Source organism: Rhododendron vialii, chromosome 4a, assembly GCF_030253575.1.
Source record: "Rhododendron vialii isolate Sample 1 chromosome 4a, ASM3025357v1".
Lineage (NCBI taxonomy): Eukaryota > Viridiplantae > Streptophyta > Magnoliopsida > Ericales > Ericaceae > Rhododendron > Rhododendron vialii.
Window position 1 is genome coordinate 13,853,772 of NC_080560.1, and position 19,537 is coordinate 13,873,308.

Consider the following 19,537-nt stretch of genomic DNA (forward strand, 5'->3'; position numbering starts at 1 on the left):
GATTTTTATCATGTTTATAGCTGATTTATATAACAAGAAAAGCATAAAAAGAGCAAATAACCAATCCCCACGTAGATCCACGCGCACAGCCATGGAGTGGCGCGCGCTGGTCCAATGCTCACACAATTTTGAAACCTTGCCGGTTTTAGGGTTAGAACTGGTATTGATTATCAGTCTTGACCCTGCCAGCCCCCGTAGGGATCAGAACAGAAAACAGAAGGTATGCTATACCTAGATTGAGTTTGAAAGAGGTTGAGCTTTGAGGTTTGAGGCTTGATTGAGGTGGAAGAACAAGCTATGTTTTTGAGAGAGTATGAGTGATGGAAGCAAGGAAACAAAGTAGCTTGTGTTGTTTGGAATTAGAGTTAGGGTTTTGTATCCTTTGGAATTTGATATTTGGTTACCCTTTGAAAGAGAGACAATGGGGGCTATTTATAGAGAGAGAGGTGGTAGGTATGGTGGCAAAGAGAGGAGCTCAGCCAGTCCACGAGGTCTGGCTGAGGTTGCTTGGTGGTTAAGTTTTTCCCATAAAGGTGATGAGGACAGGCTTTGACTGGCGCGCGCATGTACCACCTACTCACGTGTTGGTTAACGGTCAAACTTTGACCATTGTCCAACACCTGTCAAGTTGATCTGAGCGCGCAGGCTCCAAACCAGCGCGTTCCAGTAGGGTTTTTGGCTAAGGTTAGGGGTTCAAGGATTTTTCAAACACTCAAAGTTCAAACGTTTATCATTCCCGAGGTGTTCTTGATCCGTTTCTTTAAAACCGAAAGTAAACTAATCTGGAAACCCAGATTGGAGTGTCTACAGTACTAGAGTGTGTGTATGAGGAAGTCGCAGTACATCGGCGAGGAAGGACGAGAGAGAATGAGAGAGTGGTAGGAAGGAGAGAGAAAATAAACAGTATTTTAATGGATACTTTGTGAATAGTAACTCTGTATAAGTACCGAGCAATTTTCAAAAATGGAAAATGGCTTCCTCTTTACCTAGGGTGGTGCAGTGCCCATTTTAGATTTTTTGTTAGGCAAAATACCTAAAATGCTCTTTTAATTAAGCTGGTGTACAGGCTTAAAAAACAAACAATACATTTATTAACAAAGATGAGAAATGACAGGTAAGTTGTCCTGCAGAGTGCAACACATGTATCTTGAGCACAACACGTGTAAACCTTACAGGCGAATATATATAACAGTCGGGTCGGGTCGGGTTAGGCGGTTTCGTCAGTCGTTCACCCGAAACACTATTTTTTTTACAAATTCAAACCCTCACCTGACCGTGACAGTGGTTCGAAGCCAACCGAAACCCTTCGGGTCGGGGCCGGTCGGGGCCGGGTAGATGGGTAATTTGCTCAGCCCTACCGGTAAAAGGTCCCCCATTATTTTCCCTACCATTCTCGTCCTTAGTCTACGCCCCGTTCCAGAAATCTTCTTAAAAAATAAACAGCTTATTTCACATTTCAAACTCAAAAATAATATAAGTAAAAAATAATTTTTCAATTTTTCTTTTACATTGTATAAAAGATTTCATCGAGATCTTTTAAACAAGATCTATATTGCATATTTTTATATTTCAATAAGTTCATAATTTTTAAATTTGAAATTGCCTTCTTAAAAAAAAAAAATCGTTCTAGAACGGGGCCTACGTATGACCGATGAAATGTCTCTTGTCTGAACCAGTTGTCTTTGATCGTTCGTCAAATCCTTATCACACATAGAATTTTCACTTTGTTCTTTAAACAACTGTTGTATTGTAATTCGGCCCTTCCGCTTTTTTTTTAAACGTTTGTTGTTTTTTCAAAAAGAAGATAATTTTAAATTTAAATATAACGAAAATAAAAAATAATTTTTGGATTTTTTTTGCACTGTTTAAAATATCTCAATGAGATTTATCAAACAAGATCTATATTGGTAAGAAAATTATTTGCGTAAACACGTGATTTTTAAGCTTAAAATTACCTTACTTTTGAAAAAAAAGGTTTAGAAAAAAAGCGGAATGACCCCATTACTGCGTAAATGTGCAAAATTCTTTCAGGAAAAAGTTTCGCATTTTCCTTGTTGAGGTGAAAAACTTGACATGTAGTTCCAAGTACAAAACTAATTAGAAACCAAATATTTACAAACTCCGAGGGGCCAGTTTCGCTCACATCTTTTTTTGACACCTAAAATGACACCCAATTGTGTGAAACTCGTTTTGGAGTTACATGCAAATGATTCATGCTGTGTTTGAATGAGTTTTTAAGAAATTTTGTAGTGTTATGAGTGAAGAGAGAGAAATAAGAGTAATGATTGAAAGTAGATATAATGATTGAAGAGAGATAGAGAGAGAAATGAAAATAATAATTAGAGATAAAAGTGAGTAATTATTGAAAGTATAAATAATAAGTATTTTTTGACTTGAGAAATTTTTTTCAAAACACAATCCAAACAAATAATGAAGTAGAATATATCCTGTGGAAAAGAGAGTTGGCTTTGCTTTTCCCTGTGGAAAAGAGAGTTGGCTTTGCTTTTCCCTGTGGAAAAGAGAGTTGGCTTTGCTTTTCCCACTGGAGTGTGAAGGCATTTTATGAGGAAGGAGAATATATCCTGGACTCTATTCCATGATAGACGACTTCTCTGTTGACGGGCCGGGCCCTTGTCGTAGGATGGGGGGATGGGGGGGGGGGGTTCAAATTAACCTACAGTCTCAAACGGCTTTGAGGACCTGTTTGAGCCGTTGAGTTGTCTTCATTTGGTTGCTTGACGTGCAAAAAAGTGGAGAGGTTTGTGATCTGAAGAATGTGTGCATTTGGTTTAGGGAAGTTTTACTCGGTGAGGATTTTGGCGGGTGTCCGTCAGTATTTTATCATCAAGTCTGCACTCATCACACCAATCCACTGCTGGGTCCACAACACGTCTACGTGGGCTCACTCTAGGCCCATCTAGGCCCAAAAAATACAGAAAAATATTCATAAATTTTAAAATATTTTTTTATAGAGCTTTAAAAAATCAGCTCAAGCGCATAATGATAGGTATGTTTTTTGAATTCGGAGGCCGAAATTGCTCAACTGCTCAATTTCTCCCTTGCGAATTAAAAAACCATACCTACAGGTATGCGATTGTATTGATTTTGTACAGGGCCCCATAAAAAATTCTAAAATTTATTGGTATTTTTCTGTATTTTTGTGTAGTCCGGAGTGGGCTCCATATATGGAGGCGTGTGGTGAACTCATGCGATGAACTTAGCATCTTTGGTAGTATTTTTATTGACAGTCCTTACAATTAGGCAGGATCCCCCTGCCGAAAATCCTTATGCCTCTGTGCTGAGAGATTTTTCGGCCGTTGAATTCAAAACATAAAAGAATCACATAATATAATGGCCGAAAAACCCCTCTGTACAAAAGCACGGGGCTTTTCGGAACAGAGAAGATGGGACCCCAAACATGTTTAAGGTGCAGATTAACCAAAAAATATACTCCTATTCTTTTGGTGTTTTAAAGCTTATGGTATTAATCTCAATCCACATAACTGTTTCTGGTAAATTTTTTTTTTTGGATATTAATCTTGCGAGATTTTTTACCAAACCAAATCGAGCCTTAAGTCCCAATCACTTGGGGTCGGCTTCATGAATCATTTTCCTCCATTGAGCTCTGTCAAGAGCCATTTGTTCACACAAACCTACTATACTCATATCGTTGCGTAATACAGCATCTAATGTCAATTTAGGTCTACCCCTCCCCGTAGCATTACTACCCAAAACTATCTTATCTTCTCTCTTAACTACTGCATCTCCTGGTCTACGGTAGACATGCCCAAACTATCTGAGCCTATTTTCCCGCAACTTCTCTTCTATGGGTGCTACACCTACCATCTCGCGAACCGTTTCATTTCTAATCCTGTCTCTTCTAGTTTTACCACACATCCACGTCAACATTCTCATTTCTGCTACACTCATCTCGTTCACCTGTTGTTTCTTAATAGGCCAATATTCTATCCCGTAACAGCTACTTGGACTCACACACTCCCCCTTCTGAAATCGCGGTGATTATACATGATTGTCTTGAGTTAAAGAATCTGATTGGTTTTTGTGGTTTTAGTTTTATTAAACGTGAATGCATGTAATTGGGCTACACATAATTGTGCTCAGAAAACCATTTCTAATGGTTTGTCCGGTCTGTGGACGTCCATTTTGACACCATGAGGTTCTCAATTGTCTGATGTTTAGACTCTTGTCTATCAGTTTAATAAAATTTCTCTCCTTGACAAAAAAAAATACCCTAGTATTTTTTATTCCTAAGCTTGGCGTCGTTTCTAAAGAGCCGTGGAGTGGGATTGACTTTTCTCATTGACAATAGGTAGTATTTTAGTTCAATTAGTTTGACACTTGAGGGAACGATCGTCAGTGCCGTCTAAGAGCAAATGTGAGGCTCCACCCCTATCTAAAGCACCCAAATCGTCGGCAAGAAATCGCTGACGGAAGAATCCTCATAGACAGAAAACTTGGCCTTTTTTTTTTTTATAATTGAACCTTGGTCTGGGGAACACTGTTTAATTTGGGTGCGAAAACTTATTTAGGAGGAAAACTAATAGTAAATAACTAAATTTAAATCTCTGTGTTTGGTTTACAAATCTCACTCACGGGATATCTTTCTCTCTGTTTTTTTGAATGGATCCAGCTCCCTCCCCAGGAGGACCCTTGCATTATTAAAATTCAACGAATTATAGATTTATGTTGCGAGCTACTCTGCCAACAAAAGAGACTGCATTTTGACAAAACACTACCACAAGACCATAATTTATTTATAAAAAAAAAAAAAAAAACAAGAAAATCACGAGACAAACCCAGAAAATGGATTCACAAACCATCTTCAACATGAACAAAAAAGATCTTCAGTACCTTATTACACACAATTCTGACTTACCCAAATGAAGAACAATCTACTTTTAGGAAGCCTGACACATTATCCCATAATGCTATTAGGAAGCCTGACACATTACCTTGGTATACCCATTACAACAAAGTACCGCCTCTTAATAACGGGAGCTATTTAGCGGAAACGTCATGCTACAATTGAAACTATATTGCCTAGATATGTCACTAGTGCTGGTAGAAAGACTTATTGGCGGCCCAGTGTAAGAGTCTACTTGTGCTTCTTCACTCAGCAAACTTTCACTCTCTTCATGACTTTGTTGATTAACCCATGGATCCTTTCTATACTTCCTCAAATGTTCCAATTCCATAACCACTTCTTTCATTAAAGGCCTCTCTTCACTTTTCAAACAAAGACACCTCTTCACAAGCTCCGCAATTGCTTGAAGTTGCTCTGACGTCCCTTCCCTCGCCACTCGAGGCTCCCAAATTTGGGACAACCTATTTTCTTTCATTGACAAAATGAAGTAGGTTGCCAAATTTCTTTCCCTTTCAGACCTCTCAAGACAAATAGGATTTTTTCCGGTCAATAATTCCGCTAGAACCACGCCAAAACTATAAACATCACTCTTCTCTGTTAACTGGCTAGATTGTAAGTACTCAGGATCCAAATAACCTACAGTCCCTTGTACAAGTGTAGACACTTGAGTTTGGTCCAAAGGGACTAATCTCGAAGCACCAAAATCAGCTATTTTTGCCACGTAATTAGAGTCTAGCAATATGTTGGCAGACTTGATGTCTCTGTGAATTATCGGGATGGAAGCGGCAGAGTGAAGATAAGAAAGTGCACTGGCTGCTTCTATGGCTATTCTCAATCGATGATCCAACGTTAACCAGGATAATGTCTTATGAATATGCTGGTATAGCGTGCCATTTGAAATATATTCATAAACAAGCTCGGGAACTTCTGATTCGAAACAACACCCCAAGACCTTCACAACATTCCTATGGTTAACTTGTGTCAAGATCAACAACTCATTGATGAACTGCTCTATTTGGCTCACGTCCATTACTTTGGACTTCTTGATGGCGACTACGCGTTTGTCAGGTAAAATTCCCTTGTAAACCACACCGTAACCACCTTGGCCAAGTATTCGGTCCTCAGCATAGTTGTTAGTGGCTTTCTTTAGCTCTTCAGCTGTGAAAAATTTCGTCGACTGATCTGCACTTGTTCCATCAATTGAAGAAATTTTTTGCTTCATTAACAACCCACCATTTTGTTGGAAGAATTTCTCCCTTAGTTTGATTAGCTTCCTTCTCCTTATGCCGAAGTATAGCAAAGTTACACTTATCAGTAAAGACAAGAAGCTAAAGATCAATCCTGCGGAAAATTTAGGTATAGATTCAGAAGTCATTAGGTAATCTCTCTACTTAAAACAAATAAAAACTATTTTTGAAGTATGTTGTAATGGCGGATCAAAAAAAGTATGCTGTAATGTGCTTTGCCAAGACTTTTTGTTTCATAGGAGTAAATTGGTTATGATTCGAATGGATTAGTGGCAGTAGATGTGATATCATTCACATTTTTTTCACCATTCGTGTCTTCATTTATTTTTATTTTTTTCAACATTCGATTAATTCTAGTATCTTGTAGTTAACGATCGGCCAAACCTCTAATGGTCTCAACGTTTGGAATGTTTGCCTATGTGGAAATAAAACATGTGATCTCATGGAGGAGCAAACACAATTCTTGTCTTTTTCCCCGTAAAAATGGATGAAAACTTCCTTAATTTCCATTTAATGTGGAAGAATTCTAAAAAAAAAAATGTTTGATTTGTGGTACTATGTCAATGGTGAAATTTGAATATAAACCATAATAATGCGACAACTATTATTCAATACAAAATGATGCGATAAATTTATAAAGATTTAAGTCCTATCCATTTAAACTAAAACCCATCAAACTTCGTCACTACATTGAAATGTTGTTGCGTCCTCATTTTGATGGAGCACGCTCTATAAAAAACGTTTTTGATCGGCTCGAAAAAACAAGGATAAATTTCTCTAATCTTCCCCAATATTTCTGAAAAATGCATAGACCTCTCCCATGAAGTTTTTAAAATATCACTTCTCTCCCTTATTACTTTTCAAACTAATGTAAAGCTGACTTGACCAGTTTCAAAAAAAGAAAAAAAAACTTTTGGCTTTGACGGTGCAAATTTTGGAGACAAAAAATTGTGTGATAGCTCCATCCAAAATACTTATGATAACTACTACCGTGTTAACCTAGCAATCGTATTAATTGTGCATGATGACTTTATCAAAAGAGAGAAATGGATTTGAAGCAGGTTTTATTTTATTAGTTGGGCATGCAATTACGTACGTACCTAGAGTTAACGCTGAGAATTGTGAGGCTTTGGGAACAATGGGAAGGCACCCAGTTCCGTTTGTTGTTCCATCGCCAGAGTAATGATCCAGACATTTACAGTTAAAACTTCCTGGAGTATTCGTGCAATTCGCATTCGCATGACAGTTATTGAGGATGAGCCCGGTATTGTCACACTCGTCAATATCTGCCAATACATCATTAAGGAATTGGTATGCTAGCTGAACTTGTGATTTTATATCGAAGTACTCTATCGGAAAGAATTTTGACACTAATAAAAATAATTTTAACATTATCGCTATCAATAATTAAAGGTGGAGATTTAATACAAGCCGACAGAGCACTAACTAATAGGAGTACTTGCTTTGACCCATTCTAGCACTGGCAAATCAGTGTTTGCCACCACAGGCTGTTGCAAGTATATATATCTTTGGGTCTGTATAACATTATATGTACCCAAAGATCTAATAATCAATAGGGTCCCTTATCAATATCATCATTACTACGTACTTTAACAAAAAACCATCCACACATAGTTTTAGTACCCAAAGAAATAATAATTGTTGTGTGGTTTGAATTCAAAAATGATGTAATTTCTGGTCACATCCAAGATCATTATGCTCTGTAGAATTTCGAATTTAGGGAACAGTTGTCAGGCTGCATTCTCTTGAACTTGACTTAAATCTGTGAGTTTTGTTTTTATTTGAATTTTTTTTACATTTGTTAGTTTTGCGTCAAATTTTTATGAGTTATTAAATTATCTCGACGAGAGGAATCGAAAAAGTAAATTTTTTTTACTATTACCCAAGTATTTTGAGAAATAACTATTTTTTAGCAAAAAAATGTCACTTTTTTTGGCTAAAAAGTGGTTATTTTTCAAAATACTTAGCTAAAGTAAATTTTTTTTACTTTTCCGATTTCTCTCGTTGAGACGAATCAAATAACCCACAAAAATTTGGCGCAAAACTAACAAATGCAAAAAAAATTCAAATAATGACAACTTTCAAATTTAAGTTAAGTTCAAGAGAACACAACCTTACTTCGATTCCAAAAAAAAAAAAAAGAATTGTTTTTAGTTCACCCCTTGTTGCTAGTTTCACCCCTTGTCACACAAAACTATTAAAACTCTGTCTAGCAATAACTCCATTTATTCTCCAAATTAAAATGATACCCAATCTAAAGTGTAACAAATCGATACATGCAGCACTAGTAGCACGACATTCGAGATGCTTTCTTCGGATTCTCATTGTCTTCCTTGTTTACTCACAGCACCTTTACCAACTATATCTAAAGTTAACATCAAAATTATACTTTGCTACTCCCTTCGTCCCTTTTTTTGTGTTCAGTATTCTATTTTGGACTGTCCCTTAATAAGTGTCCATTTTGTAAAGTTAGGAGGGTAAAAGTTGGCGTATTGTCTATTTTGTCCCTAAAAGTAGATTTTTTTTTGAAAAGTTAGTGAGTAAAAGTGTAATGATGATGGGTAAGTAGGGAAAGTGGAGGAAAAAGCTGATGTGAAAGGTGTAATGATGATGTCTTTTAAATAAGTTAGAGTTACGAAGCAGGATACTTAAAAAGGGACGGAGGGAGTATCATCTTTCGAAATTTAAATGGTGAGTTTCTATGTTGCACTACTACAAATACTTAAACTAGTAATTTTATCTTCCGTCCCACAAAGATTGTTCATTTTACTGTTTACTTGTCTCAACAAATTACTTATATTTTGATATTCACAATAATTTGTATGGTTATAAATATTTTTTCAATAGAATTAAGTGGTATCAATCAAACAATATCCATATTATACATAGAAAATATACTCTAAATTTGAAAATATAGGAAATTTTACGAGAAATGTGAATGGTGTAAATTGACAATATTTATTGGCAGGGAGGGTGTATGACTTTTGATATATTTCTACTTTTATTGCTCTAAATATAAAATAATATGACTCTCACCTCACTAAAAAGTTTTGACCACACTTCTTTATTGCTTAATTACTTCTATTATAATTGTTTTCAAAATATTGATTAGTTAGAAAATCATGTGTTATGCAAAAAACATTTTTTATTTTTGAATCATCCAGTCAAATACTTAACCTTTTAAATTTGAGAATCCATGTTCAAATTGGTAAGAGAAAAACAAGTGAAAGAAAGACAAGAGATGGAATTTTTTATTGTGAAACATGTGGAAAATGCGTTCACACACACATTTATATATATATATTGATTGATGTTTGATGGGTGAGGGACATTCCCTATTTGAAGGATGACTTCAAATTATTTAGGGTTTAAGGGATTTGTTGAAGCACAGATTTCATGCTTGATGGCTTAAATTTTCTATTTGAGGAATGTAATAAATGGAGATGCCCTTATGATCATGAGTTTACCCCAATAGCAGCATGATTTAAAAAAACAAAAATAGCATAGCCAACAACAAACCTGTGCATCCAGGACTGAGATAAGGATTGCCCTTGTAACCATTTTTGCAGCTGCAAAGATATCCTTTATTGTACTCACTATCTGAATTAGTACATTCAGTATTGTCATGGCACAACAATGTACTCAAGTTTTTAGCTTCAGCACAAATCTGGTTTCCAATCACAAAATCAAGTACCATGGGTACGTTATTCAAGATTTGGTCTATGAAATTGTCCGGGTCGTTGAAATCTGATTTACCGTTGAACTTAAAGCGATCCTGCTCCGCCAGAAACGCATAGGCACAGGGGCTGCTATATGACAAATCCTGTAAGAGGCATAAGAACAAGATAGAAGAGAATGACTTTTCAGTTAGTTTTGAGCTTAAGAAGAAAATTGGGAAAAAAGAGATTAGGGTGAAACTTCTATCCAAGGGACAGGAGCGTCCAATTTTACCAATTTTGGGCCAAGGACAATCGCAACCCTTGATTTATTACAGCTTGTCGAGATCATCAATCATGCTGAATTTCATATCTACGGGATTAATAAAGAGTTTTTTTAAGAATAAATTATACGTAAAAATTAATATCTAATGGTATTTGATCAACATGATGGACTACACAATGTTTAAACTTTATAAATATGATGATAAGTTGGATTAGAAACAACCGACAACTTGACAAACTAGACGGTGCATTGCCTTTAGATATATATATATATATATATATATATATATATATATATATATATATATATATATATATATATATATATATATATATATATATATATATATAGAGAGAGAGAGAGAGAGAGAGAGAGAGAGAGAGAGAGAGAGAGAGGTACATGTGATCCTTCAACCAAGTACCTAATTTCTTTAATTAGCCTTTTAGAATTAAATTCGATTCCTTCGCTTATGTATCACCAAATATAATGTGGTGAAAGGTTTATTTCCCTTCACCTTGCCGGCCGGTTGGTTTGATGCTACAATAAAATTGAAGTGGACTTGATTAGGACTTGGGCACATACCCTTAATATTGCTTCTTCTTCTTTTTTTTTCAATCGATAGAAAATATCATTTTACATCAATTATTTAAAAGTTTCTATAACGGCAACCCAACCTAGCTGACTAGAGATCTCAATATCTAGGTTCAACGGAACAACCGAGTTGTATGAGACTTAGGAGTATCACTGAGGAGAAATCTTTCCAACTCATTCCTATGGTGAAATAGTGATGCATGCAGCATTTTAGGTTAAGTTTACCTTTTAATGATTCTTATACCTTGGTAAATCTATGTAGGGTATAGCAGGATATATACTTTTAATAAGAGATCACCTATGTGAGTGTCAAGTGGGGTTGCTTCTGTGAAAACTTCTAAGGCTGAATTCTCTAAAGCACTCTCTGAAACAAGTCGGTGTTCCAGGGCTAAAATGGGCACAACCGTAAGAACCAACTGTGTTCAGAAAAATTCTGTGTGGATCCTGTTGTCTTGGTTTACACCAAACGCTGAACAGTTCAAGACATCGCGTCCAGTGATTAGCAAGTAAATCCGATAGTCTTTCACAAGGGAAGATTCAAAGTCAAAAACTACATATCCTATGCAGACAATTTCCACTTGTACTCTCTCAGCGTTTGCATTGTTTTTGCATTGGTTATCGAGTCAATTTCATTTATGTGGGGATTGTTGAAAAATATTATTGGAATAAAATATTTTTATTTGGTTTGAATGTAAATTGACTTGATTTAGTGTTATATCTTTTCAGAGACACCTATTTGTCATGGACGGATGCATCTTATACATATATAGATGTGTCTCCTCCCATGATGAATATTCTGAATAGTCACCAGTTGGTCTATATATAAGATGTTCCCCATTCATCCTACATCAATTTTCGAAAAGATGTTTATGTCCATAATTTCATCGAGTTAGAGTCATTCATTTTGAGAGACTACAAAACACAAAGGGGGTTCAACAGACCCATTGATTGTAGTGCTGCTTTTATGGGGAGTTCGATCATGTAGCTAGTGCTGGGAGATAAACGTTTATGCAAACCGTAAGCACCGTAACAGGGACGAATCTGTCTTAAATACAAAGTGTTACACACCTTAAATACAAAGTGTTACACACTAACACTCGCCTTGATCACCAATCTGTTTTCATCGATTTCCAGGTTTTGAGTTCCGATTTTATTGCATTCATATTATTGATTTTCATCATAAAAAGGAAGCATATTTTTCCAATACCCGGGACACTACATCAATTGTGAGAGTTCATGAGATAATCAAGCTCAACAACTCAAACAATACAAGAAATAAGCTCATTATAAGGTAGAAACAAAGAAAAAAAGGAAAGCCCTATGAGAGAAGAACATCCAGATCCTGGATAAACCCATTATAGGGTAGAAACAAACAAAGAAAGAAAAAGCTCTTTGAGAAAAGAACACCCACACACAGGCAGAGAGACTCGAGCTCCTGACCTCCTAAATGCAAGCATCCTAGCCAACTATGCTAGCCTCAGTTGGTTATATTGCTTTGTTCAGGAGGGGAGAATATTTGTTTCTTTATATTAATCACTATGAGGAGAGGAGAGTAAATATTAGCTAAATTTTCCCTCTCCCTGCTCTTGATATCTACCTCTCCATCTATCGACCAAAACATATTTTCCCAACTTTTGTTATCATTTTTCTTATCGAACCAAATTTTGGCGTAGCTAATTACATAATCCAACAATTTGTATAATCCCATTTGTCATCTAGCTAGTGAAACTTTTTTTTTTGGTAAGCACATTTTCATTAAGAGACACTAATTAAACAAAAAAACATGGGCCAAGGCTACTATATAACCTTGAGAGTCCTATAATCACCAAAAGGAAAAAGCAAAGAATCTCGTGAATGTTGCAAGTTTTCTCGAAGGGGGAAGCTGAATGGTGGAACTACCAGAGACGAGAGTGTCGGCCGCGAAAGATTGAATCGCCGGCGACAGAAGCAACAGGAGAGCGTGTGGACACGAACATCCTTATGAAAGGGGGAAACAATGATGTTCGTTATTTTCCCTTTCTAATTGAATAAGGGAATTGATACGGTACATAAAAGTGTTCTATGAATAGGAACATAAAAGAGAAATTAACAATTCAGATTCACAGCACATTAATGGTTCATTAATTCCTCTTTCATTTTTCTTTTCATGGAACACTTTCATATATCATAACATTTTCCTGTTAAATATAGTTTTCAATATGAATCCTCCTCTCTCTCTTGCCACCGCCACTGCGCGCTCTCTCTCTCTCACTCTCACACACATACAAGTTCTCTCTAGTTTCATTCATTATCTCACCGCATTAAATTCTTTGTCAAACTAATTTGAAAATCTTACATGGCTAGTAAGTTTTGATGTGACGCCCCGCCTCTGGGGAGTTTCAGGTAGTGGTCGACCGGCCTGAGGGCAGTTGGAACTTGTGCGGGGGACTGTCTAAACGGTGACCAGAGGGGTCAGTCAGGGGTGGTCCCACATCACTCGGTGAAGTGTAAGTTATGTGCTATAAATAATAGATCATCATCCTAAGTTGTACAAGGCTTTTTAAAGCCGCAAGGGTGTCAAAGCTCATTAGAACTTCATAGTTAAGTGTGCTTGTCCTGGGGTAATCCTGGGATGGGTGACCTTCTGGGAGTTCCATGGAACTTGGGTGGCCAGAGCGGACAATATTGTACAGGGCGGGAGCAGGTCGTTAGATTTGCCTAATCATTTAGGCTGTGTTCTTATGAACTTAATTTAAACTTAACTTAAATTTGAGAATTTTGTCTTTATTTGAATTTTTTTTTGCATTTGTTAGTCTTGCACCAAACTTTTGAAGCTTATTGATTCATCTCGACGAGAGAAATCGAAAAAGTAAAAAAAAATTATTTTTACCCAAGTATTTTGGGAAATAACCAATTTTTAGCAAAAAACTTTTTTTGCTAAAAAGTGATTATTTCCCAAAATACTTGGGTAAAAGTAAAAGAAAAAATTTACTTTTCCGATTCTTCTTGTCGAAACAAATCAATAACTCACAAAAGTTTGGCACAAAATTAACAAATACGAAAAAAATTCAAATAAAGACAATTTTCAGATTTAAATTAAGTTAGTAAGATAGTGAACTTGGGGTCTGGGGCACTGGTGCACTGCCACCATACTCTCTACAGTCAAACACAAGTTTGTAGCTGTGGATGAAATTTGAGTGTTACGTTGTGGTCGGAGTACCTTATAAGTAATAATTTGTGGTAAGTGAAATTTTTTATTTATTTATTGTGGTCGGAGTATTTTTCATGTGATGTGTTGTTGGTTTTCAGGAAAAAAAAAATGAAAACAAAATCCACACCTTGGTTTGATCGTAAAACCAGCCCAGGTAACCCTCGAAGTTTTTGAACCCATTTGGAATATTGATTTGGCAGCAACCAGTCCCCGTGCAATCCCCAGCAACCACGTCCGAACTATTCGAGCACACGGACAAACATCCAGTACTGAAATCCCGGCCTTGACGCAAAAACGTGATCAGAGCGTAGGCATCGCAGCCGACGACCATGAACTTATTTGCCGTGTCAGAAATCGTGTATGGCCAGGCATCCCCCCACTTCATCCCGGCTGACCAATCATAGGTGATGTCCCCGGTACTCTGGTTGTAGCATCGAGTAGCGACAGAGTTTTTGATCCGGACTTGGGTTTGGTTGATTGATAAGAACTCGATGTCACCTAGGAAGAGCTTTGGATGGTCGTAAGAAATACTGTTGCACGTGAGGTGGAATCCCCGGCTCATGGAGCAGCCCGACGACTCATTTCCTATGCCAAACGGGTAAGGGACAGTTATGTCCCCGCACTTGGGTTGGCAGCCGGGCTTGGCGATGAAGAAGCTGGTGTTGGTTACAGCGGCCACATTTGCAGCGATATTCGTGTTCATTCCTAGTGTGGGTTGTGCTAATAGGAGCCAGGAAAGAAACAAGAGGAGATACATGTTTAAGGATATTGAACACATAGTTGGAATTAATTAACTTGGAAGAGAATGCGCTTTCAACAATCAAATATGAAAGTCCATGGGTATATGTAGAGGGACGGATTTAGAAATGTCATTTAGTAGGGTCACCTTCTTAATCATAGTGGCGAAAATTTATTTTTCTAGTAAACCACAATAAGATTTTTACATAATTAAAGCATGCAATACAAACTACAAAAATATATAACACATCCTTTCACTTAAATTATGTAAAAAATAAGTACAAAATCTCAAACAAAATTTGATTTTACATGAACATCGATAAGTTTTAGAATGATCGATATAATTTTATTAATGATATTATTTTAAAATATTGCTCTTAGACGGTTAAAGATAAGTACAATTAAGAAATAATCGATCCAAGTAGACAAATAGTTCGAAAATCAACAAGTATAAATGCACCATATGACGAAATTGAAACATTAAACTAATTTTATATGTATATTTTCAAGATATATGCACTTGTTTATGTGTAGTAGCACACCTAATTTCATAATTATGCAAAAATATACGAAAATATAACAAAATTATTTTAGTTTCGAGCGGGGGCACGTGCCCCCCTTTCCCTTCGTCCCTATATATATATATATATATATATATATATATATATATATATATACACACACACACACACACACACACAAAACTTCACCTGACGGCATCCACACTGTGTTAAAGTGCAGACGTCCCCTTTCCCGATTGAATTTTGATGATCCGAGCTGTTCAATATGTTCAGAACGTGATTTTGAGGGCATCCACGAGAAATCGACAAAAAAATAACCGGGAAGGGCTCCATCTGTAACGACTCGGATTTTTGACCCAATTTTTTTTAATACAAATTTATATTGTTAAATTTCTAATTCAATAATTAATTAGATTGAATAATTAAAATATATTATTATGTGTACAATTAATATTATTTGCATTATTGTATAAGATATGTATTTAAACTTTAGATATACAGGGACTCAGTGATTCATATTCATCTCTTATCTTTCCTATCTAAACCCTAAGTAGAACTCTATTCAAACTAATTCTCCACTTCTCTATCTCTTATCCTATACATACACGCGTCCAGATACATTCTCACCCTGTACATACATGCGTCCACATATATTAGAATTGAAACCCCCCCAAATGTGGCACTTGTCCCCTATCTTTTTATCATTATCAGTATCACTCTCCTTCCTCATTCCACCACTTCTACACTTATTCTCTCACCTTCTCACTACCTTATTCTCTCTCATTATACATACCCACATAAATCCAAAAATTGAACACCAGTATATTATTTTACTCCCAATTCTATTGTTGAGTCTAGAGAGAGAGAGAGAGAGAGAGAGAGAGAGAGAGTTGTGGCCATAGATGTGTGCACACCGTGACTTTCGTGGGCACACCGCTGCTGCGGCCCTGTCAAAGTGCCGCCGGACGCTGCTTCAAGATTTCAGAACCACCTCGGCGATCTACGAACACCGTATAACACTTATTCGGATTTAGAATCGCGTTTGAGGTAGTTTTCTGGAAACCCGAAACCTTAATCTGCATTTTAATAGAGTTAAGACTTATATTTAAAGTTTATTGAAGATGATAACCTGCTGTTAAATTGTTAATTTATTTTTAGTCCTGTTTATATTAAATTCAGTCCGGTTGTGCTGGAATGATTAGTGTTATACCCTGTGAAAATTTATGATCGTTTAACAAGTGTTTGATTGTGAAATTATGATTGATGATGCATTGTTAATTTGTATTTGAGTGGACGTTTACGTGTTTAATAAATTATTGGGGTAAATAAATATTTATGAAATATTCACAAGAATATTTTACTAGTAAAAATTTATTTAGATTATAAACAAGAAATATTTTTCATTATATATTAGTTAATCTTTAACACTAATAAATATTGACTAGAATAGCCTCGCATAATTTTGTTGTTATGAAAATCTCATATTAATACTTATAATAGTTAGTAAAATTTAGCAATAAGTATTTTTCAATAAAAAAAATTAGTTTGTAAAATCTATAAATAATATGAGAGTTAAAGAAAATGTTTAAATAGTAGAAATGTTTTATAAAATTTCTAAATGAGAGAAATAGACTTAATTTTAAGTGTAGTAATTAATTATTTGACTGAATATTATTTTGTTACTCGCATGATAAATTCTATGACATGATAAATTTTATCGCAAGGTTATGTGTTGTTAGTACTTTTAGTTGAAATGTTGAATCGTGTGATATTTTGTTGTGGCTGTAGATTGGACAAATAGGTTCCCTGGGTGGTTACGAGTAGTGACTCATGTAGACAATGTTAAGTAAATGAAAATTGATAAAGTGTTGGAAGTGTGATTGTGTGGATTGTGATTTGAGCCATGGTGATGGCAAGGGTAACCTATGGGGCCCTGTGTTGAAATGGGTTACCTGAGGGGCCCGGTGTTGTGACGCTAACGTATGATACGTCATGGGAAGTTTCTCTTCGAGGAAGAGAATGGGTCCCATGAGACGGTTATAGTTAGTGAGACGTTAATGTATGATACGTCATGGGAAGTTTCTCTTGGAGAAAGAGAATGGGTCCCATGAGACGGTTATAGTTAGCGTGGGGTAGTGGATGTCCGACCCTAATGTACGATACGTCATGGGATGACTCGATCCTCCTGTTATGGTCTTAAGTGAGAACATACTCGGTACATAACTTAGATGCGCTCACCTAGGACCCTGGTGCAGGACAAGCAAGAGGAAGGGTAGACCCATGAGACGATTGTAGTTAGTGGATGTGGGAGGAAAGGATCTCGCGGAGAGAATCCTTAGATTACATGTAAGATGATGGATAGTAAAGAAAAAGACGATATGTTATTATTTTGTATCTCCGGTGTATTATGAATTATTATATTGTTGATCTACATATTGTGGTATTGGGTTTTAGGATTTCTACTTAGTGAATTATCACTCAGGATACGTTTGTATCCTGGCAAATCGTTTGCTTCGGCGTTCAATTTGCTAGAGTGTGCAGGATTCCACAGTGGAGCAGTTGATACAAGTGGGACCCCTGAAACGGAGTCTGGGCCAACATTGCTTGGAATTTCGTGTCAAAACTAGAGTCGCTCTGGAGTTGTTTTTGTTAAATAAATGTACATAAATTTTTGTATTATTTTGAAATTGTAATTTTTGTATAAGGATAAATAAGGGCCTAATAGTTTGTAAAATTCAGTGTATTTTAGGGTTAATGCTTCCGAAATCCCTTGGAAAATCGGGGCGTTACACCATCCGAGTAGTTTTTTTGAACCGTTCAATAAAAACTGCTCAGTTGAAGTCCTTCCGGGTCTTTTTTTTGCTGATTTCTTGAAGGGACCTTTAAAATTATATTTTGATCATATCGATCATATTGAACGGCTCGAATCATCAAAATTCGATAGGAAAAGGGGACGTCTGCACATAATTTGCTGAGTCGGATGCCCTTATAGGAAGTATATATTCTTCTTTCTATTTTGGAATATCTCAATTCGATATTGTAAAGGCGTTTACAAAACATCCACTTTAAAGGGATCATAAACAAAATATTTTGAACAAAACTAATTGAGCGGCTCAAATTTTTTTTAGGACTCGAGATGGGTCTAAAGTGTGTATGTACGCAATATATATATGTACGTTAGCGTATGTACCTATAGTAGGGTCAATTATTTTATCAAATTTTGATATTCATGTCATTTTCAAATTGTTTATATCTTTTAATTTGCAACATTTTTCATGATTTTGAAAATCTTGTATTATAAAACTAATTGAGATCTATCAAACAGGATTAATATTTTACATTTTCTGAGATCTATATTAAAAGATATAAACAATCGAAATACGTTTAGTTAATCTCAATTTTAAAAGTTAATTTTTGAAATCTAACACATTGATTTTGAATCATTAAAAATTTGAATTTCCCGTGGGGATGTTTAAATTGGGACGGAGCGAGTATTCAAGTACAAGTGGAATGATATGAATCTCAACATATAGAAAAAGAATAGTATTGTTTAAGTACAAGGAACACAGTTCCATTTTAACGACGAGTGAGCCTTTAACTATGAATGAACAATGTAGCCAATGTAGGCTGGTTAAGAAAACTGGTTGGTTTTGAAAACAATGAGTGATAAAGTAGTAGTAGAGAATAGTAGTTTAATGTCACCTTATTTGTAGTATCACTTGATAATGATGTGACGAACGATCAACGACGATTGGTTCAAACAAGAAATATCATTGGTCTTTCGTAGGGTGAGGACGATAATGATGTGACGAACGATCAAAGACGACTGGTTCAAACAAGAAATATCATCGATCTTTCGTAGGGTGAGGACGATAATGACAAGTAAAGTGCAGTGGGTCTGTTAACCTCCCAATTAAAAAGGTCCCAAAATGATAGGCAATTCCTAATAACCATTCGCCATTCTGGGACCCGTTGGAATTTTTGGGGGCAGCGAAGGCAAATAATAATAAATAAAAAAAGAAATAAAGAAGTTTTTGAGATGTAGGGCTCTACCGTACAGAGCTCCTGTTAAACTAGAACTTTATCAGAGAAGATTCGATAATAAAGAATATGATAGGCTCGATGATATTTCTGAATATTGATAGTATTTGTCAGAGAAGATTTTTAATTGTGTTGATTGTTGTAACATAGAAATGTCCTTTTATATATAGGACCTTATGGATGAATCTAGAGAATGAATCACATCAAGTCGCAAGAGGACGTTGCATACATATCCCTATATGATTCAATTAAATATTATTATGTATCTTGCTAAAGATACATGCACCCCCAAATTTCTAAAAAAATTATGAATTACAAATTCCAACAAACAGACCACCAAAACTTGCCTTGTTACTTGATT

The 19,537-nt window shown here is 35.9% G+C and overlaps 1 protein-coding gene across 1 annotated transcript; it reads right to left on the reverse strand.

The window, feature by feature from the left end:
• Nucleotides 1-4,809: 4,809 nt before the first annotated feature.
• On the reverse strand, nucleotides 4,810-14,696 carry LOC131324304 (wall-associated receptor kinase 1-like). Its single transcript, XM_058356224.1, has 4 exons — nucleotides 14,004-14,696; nucleotides 9,673-9,976; nucleotides 7,233-7,418; nucleotides 4,810-6,226 (listed from the first exon to the last, which is right to left on the reverse strand). The coding sequence occupies exons 1-4, from the start codon at nucleotides 14,652-14,654 to the stop codon at nucleotides 5,007-5,009; spliced, it is 2,361 nt and encodes a 786-aa protein (XP_058212207.1). The 5' UTR covers nucleotides 14,655-14,696; the 3' UTR covers nucleotides 4,810-5,006.
• Nucleotides 14,697-19,537: the final 4,841 nt, after the last annotated feature.

Excerpts from the sequence above, each read along its gene's own strand:
- LOC131324304 (XM_058356224.1), bottom strand. The coding sequence starts at position 14,654 with ATGTGTTCAATATCCTTAAACATGTATCTCCTCTTGTTTCTTTCCTGG. Across the intron at positions 9,977-14,003 it reads GGTTTTACGATCAAACCAAG|GATTTGTCATATAGCAGCCC; the intron begins GTGTGGATTTTG and ends TGCCTCTTACAG. Across the intron at positions 7,419-9,672 it reads TCTCAGTCCTGGATGCACAG|ATATTGACGAGTGTGACAAT; the intron begins GTTTGTTGTTGG and ends ATGTATTGGCAG.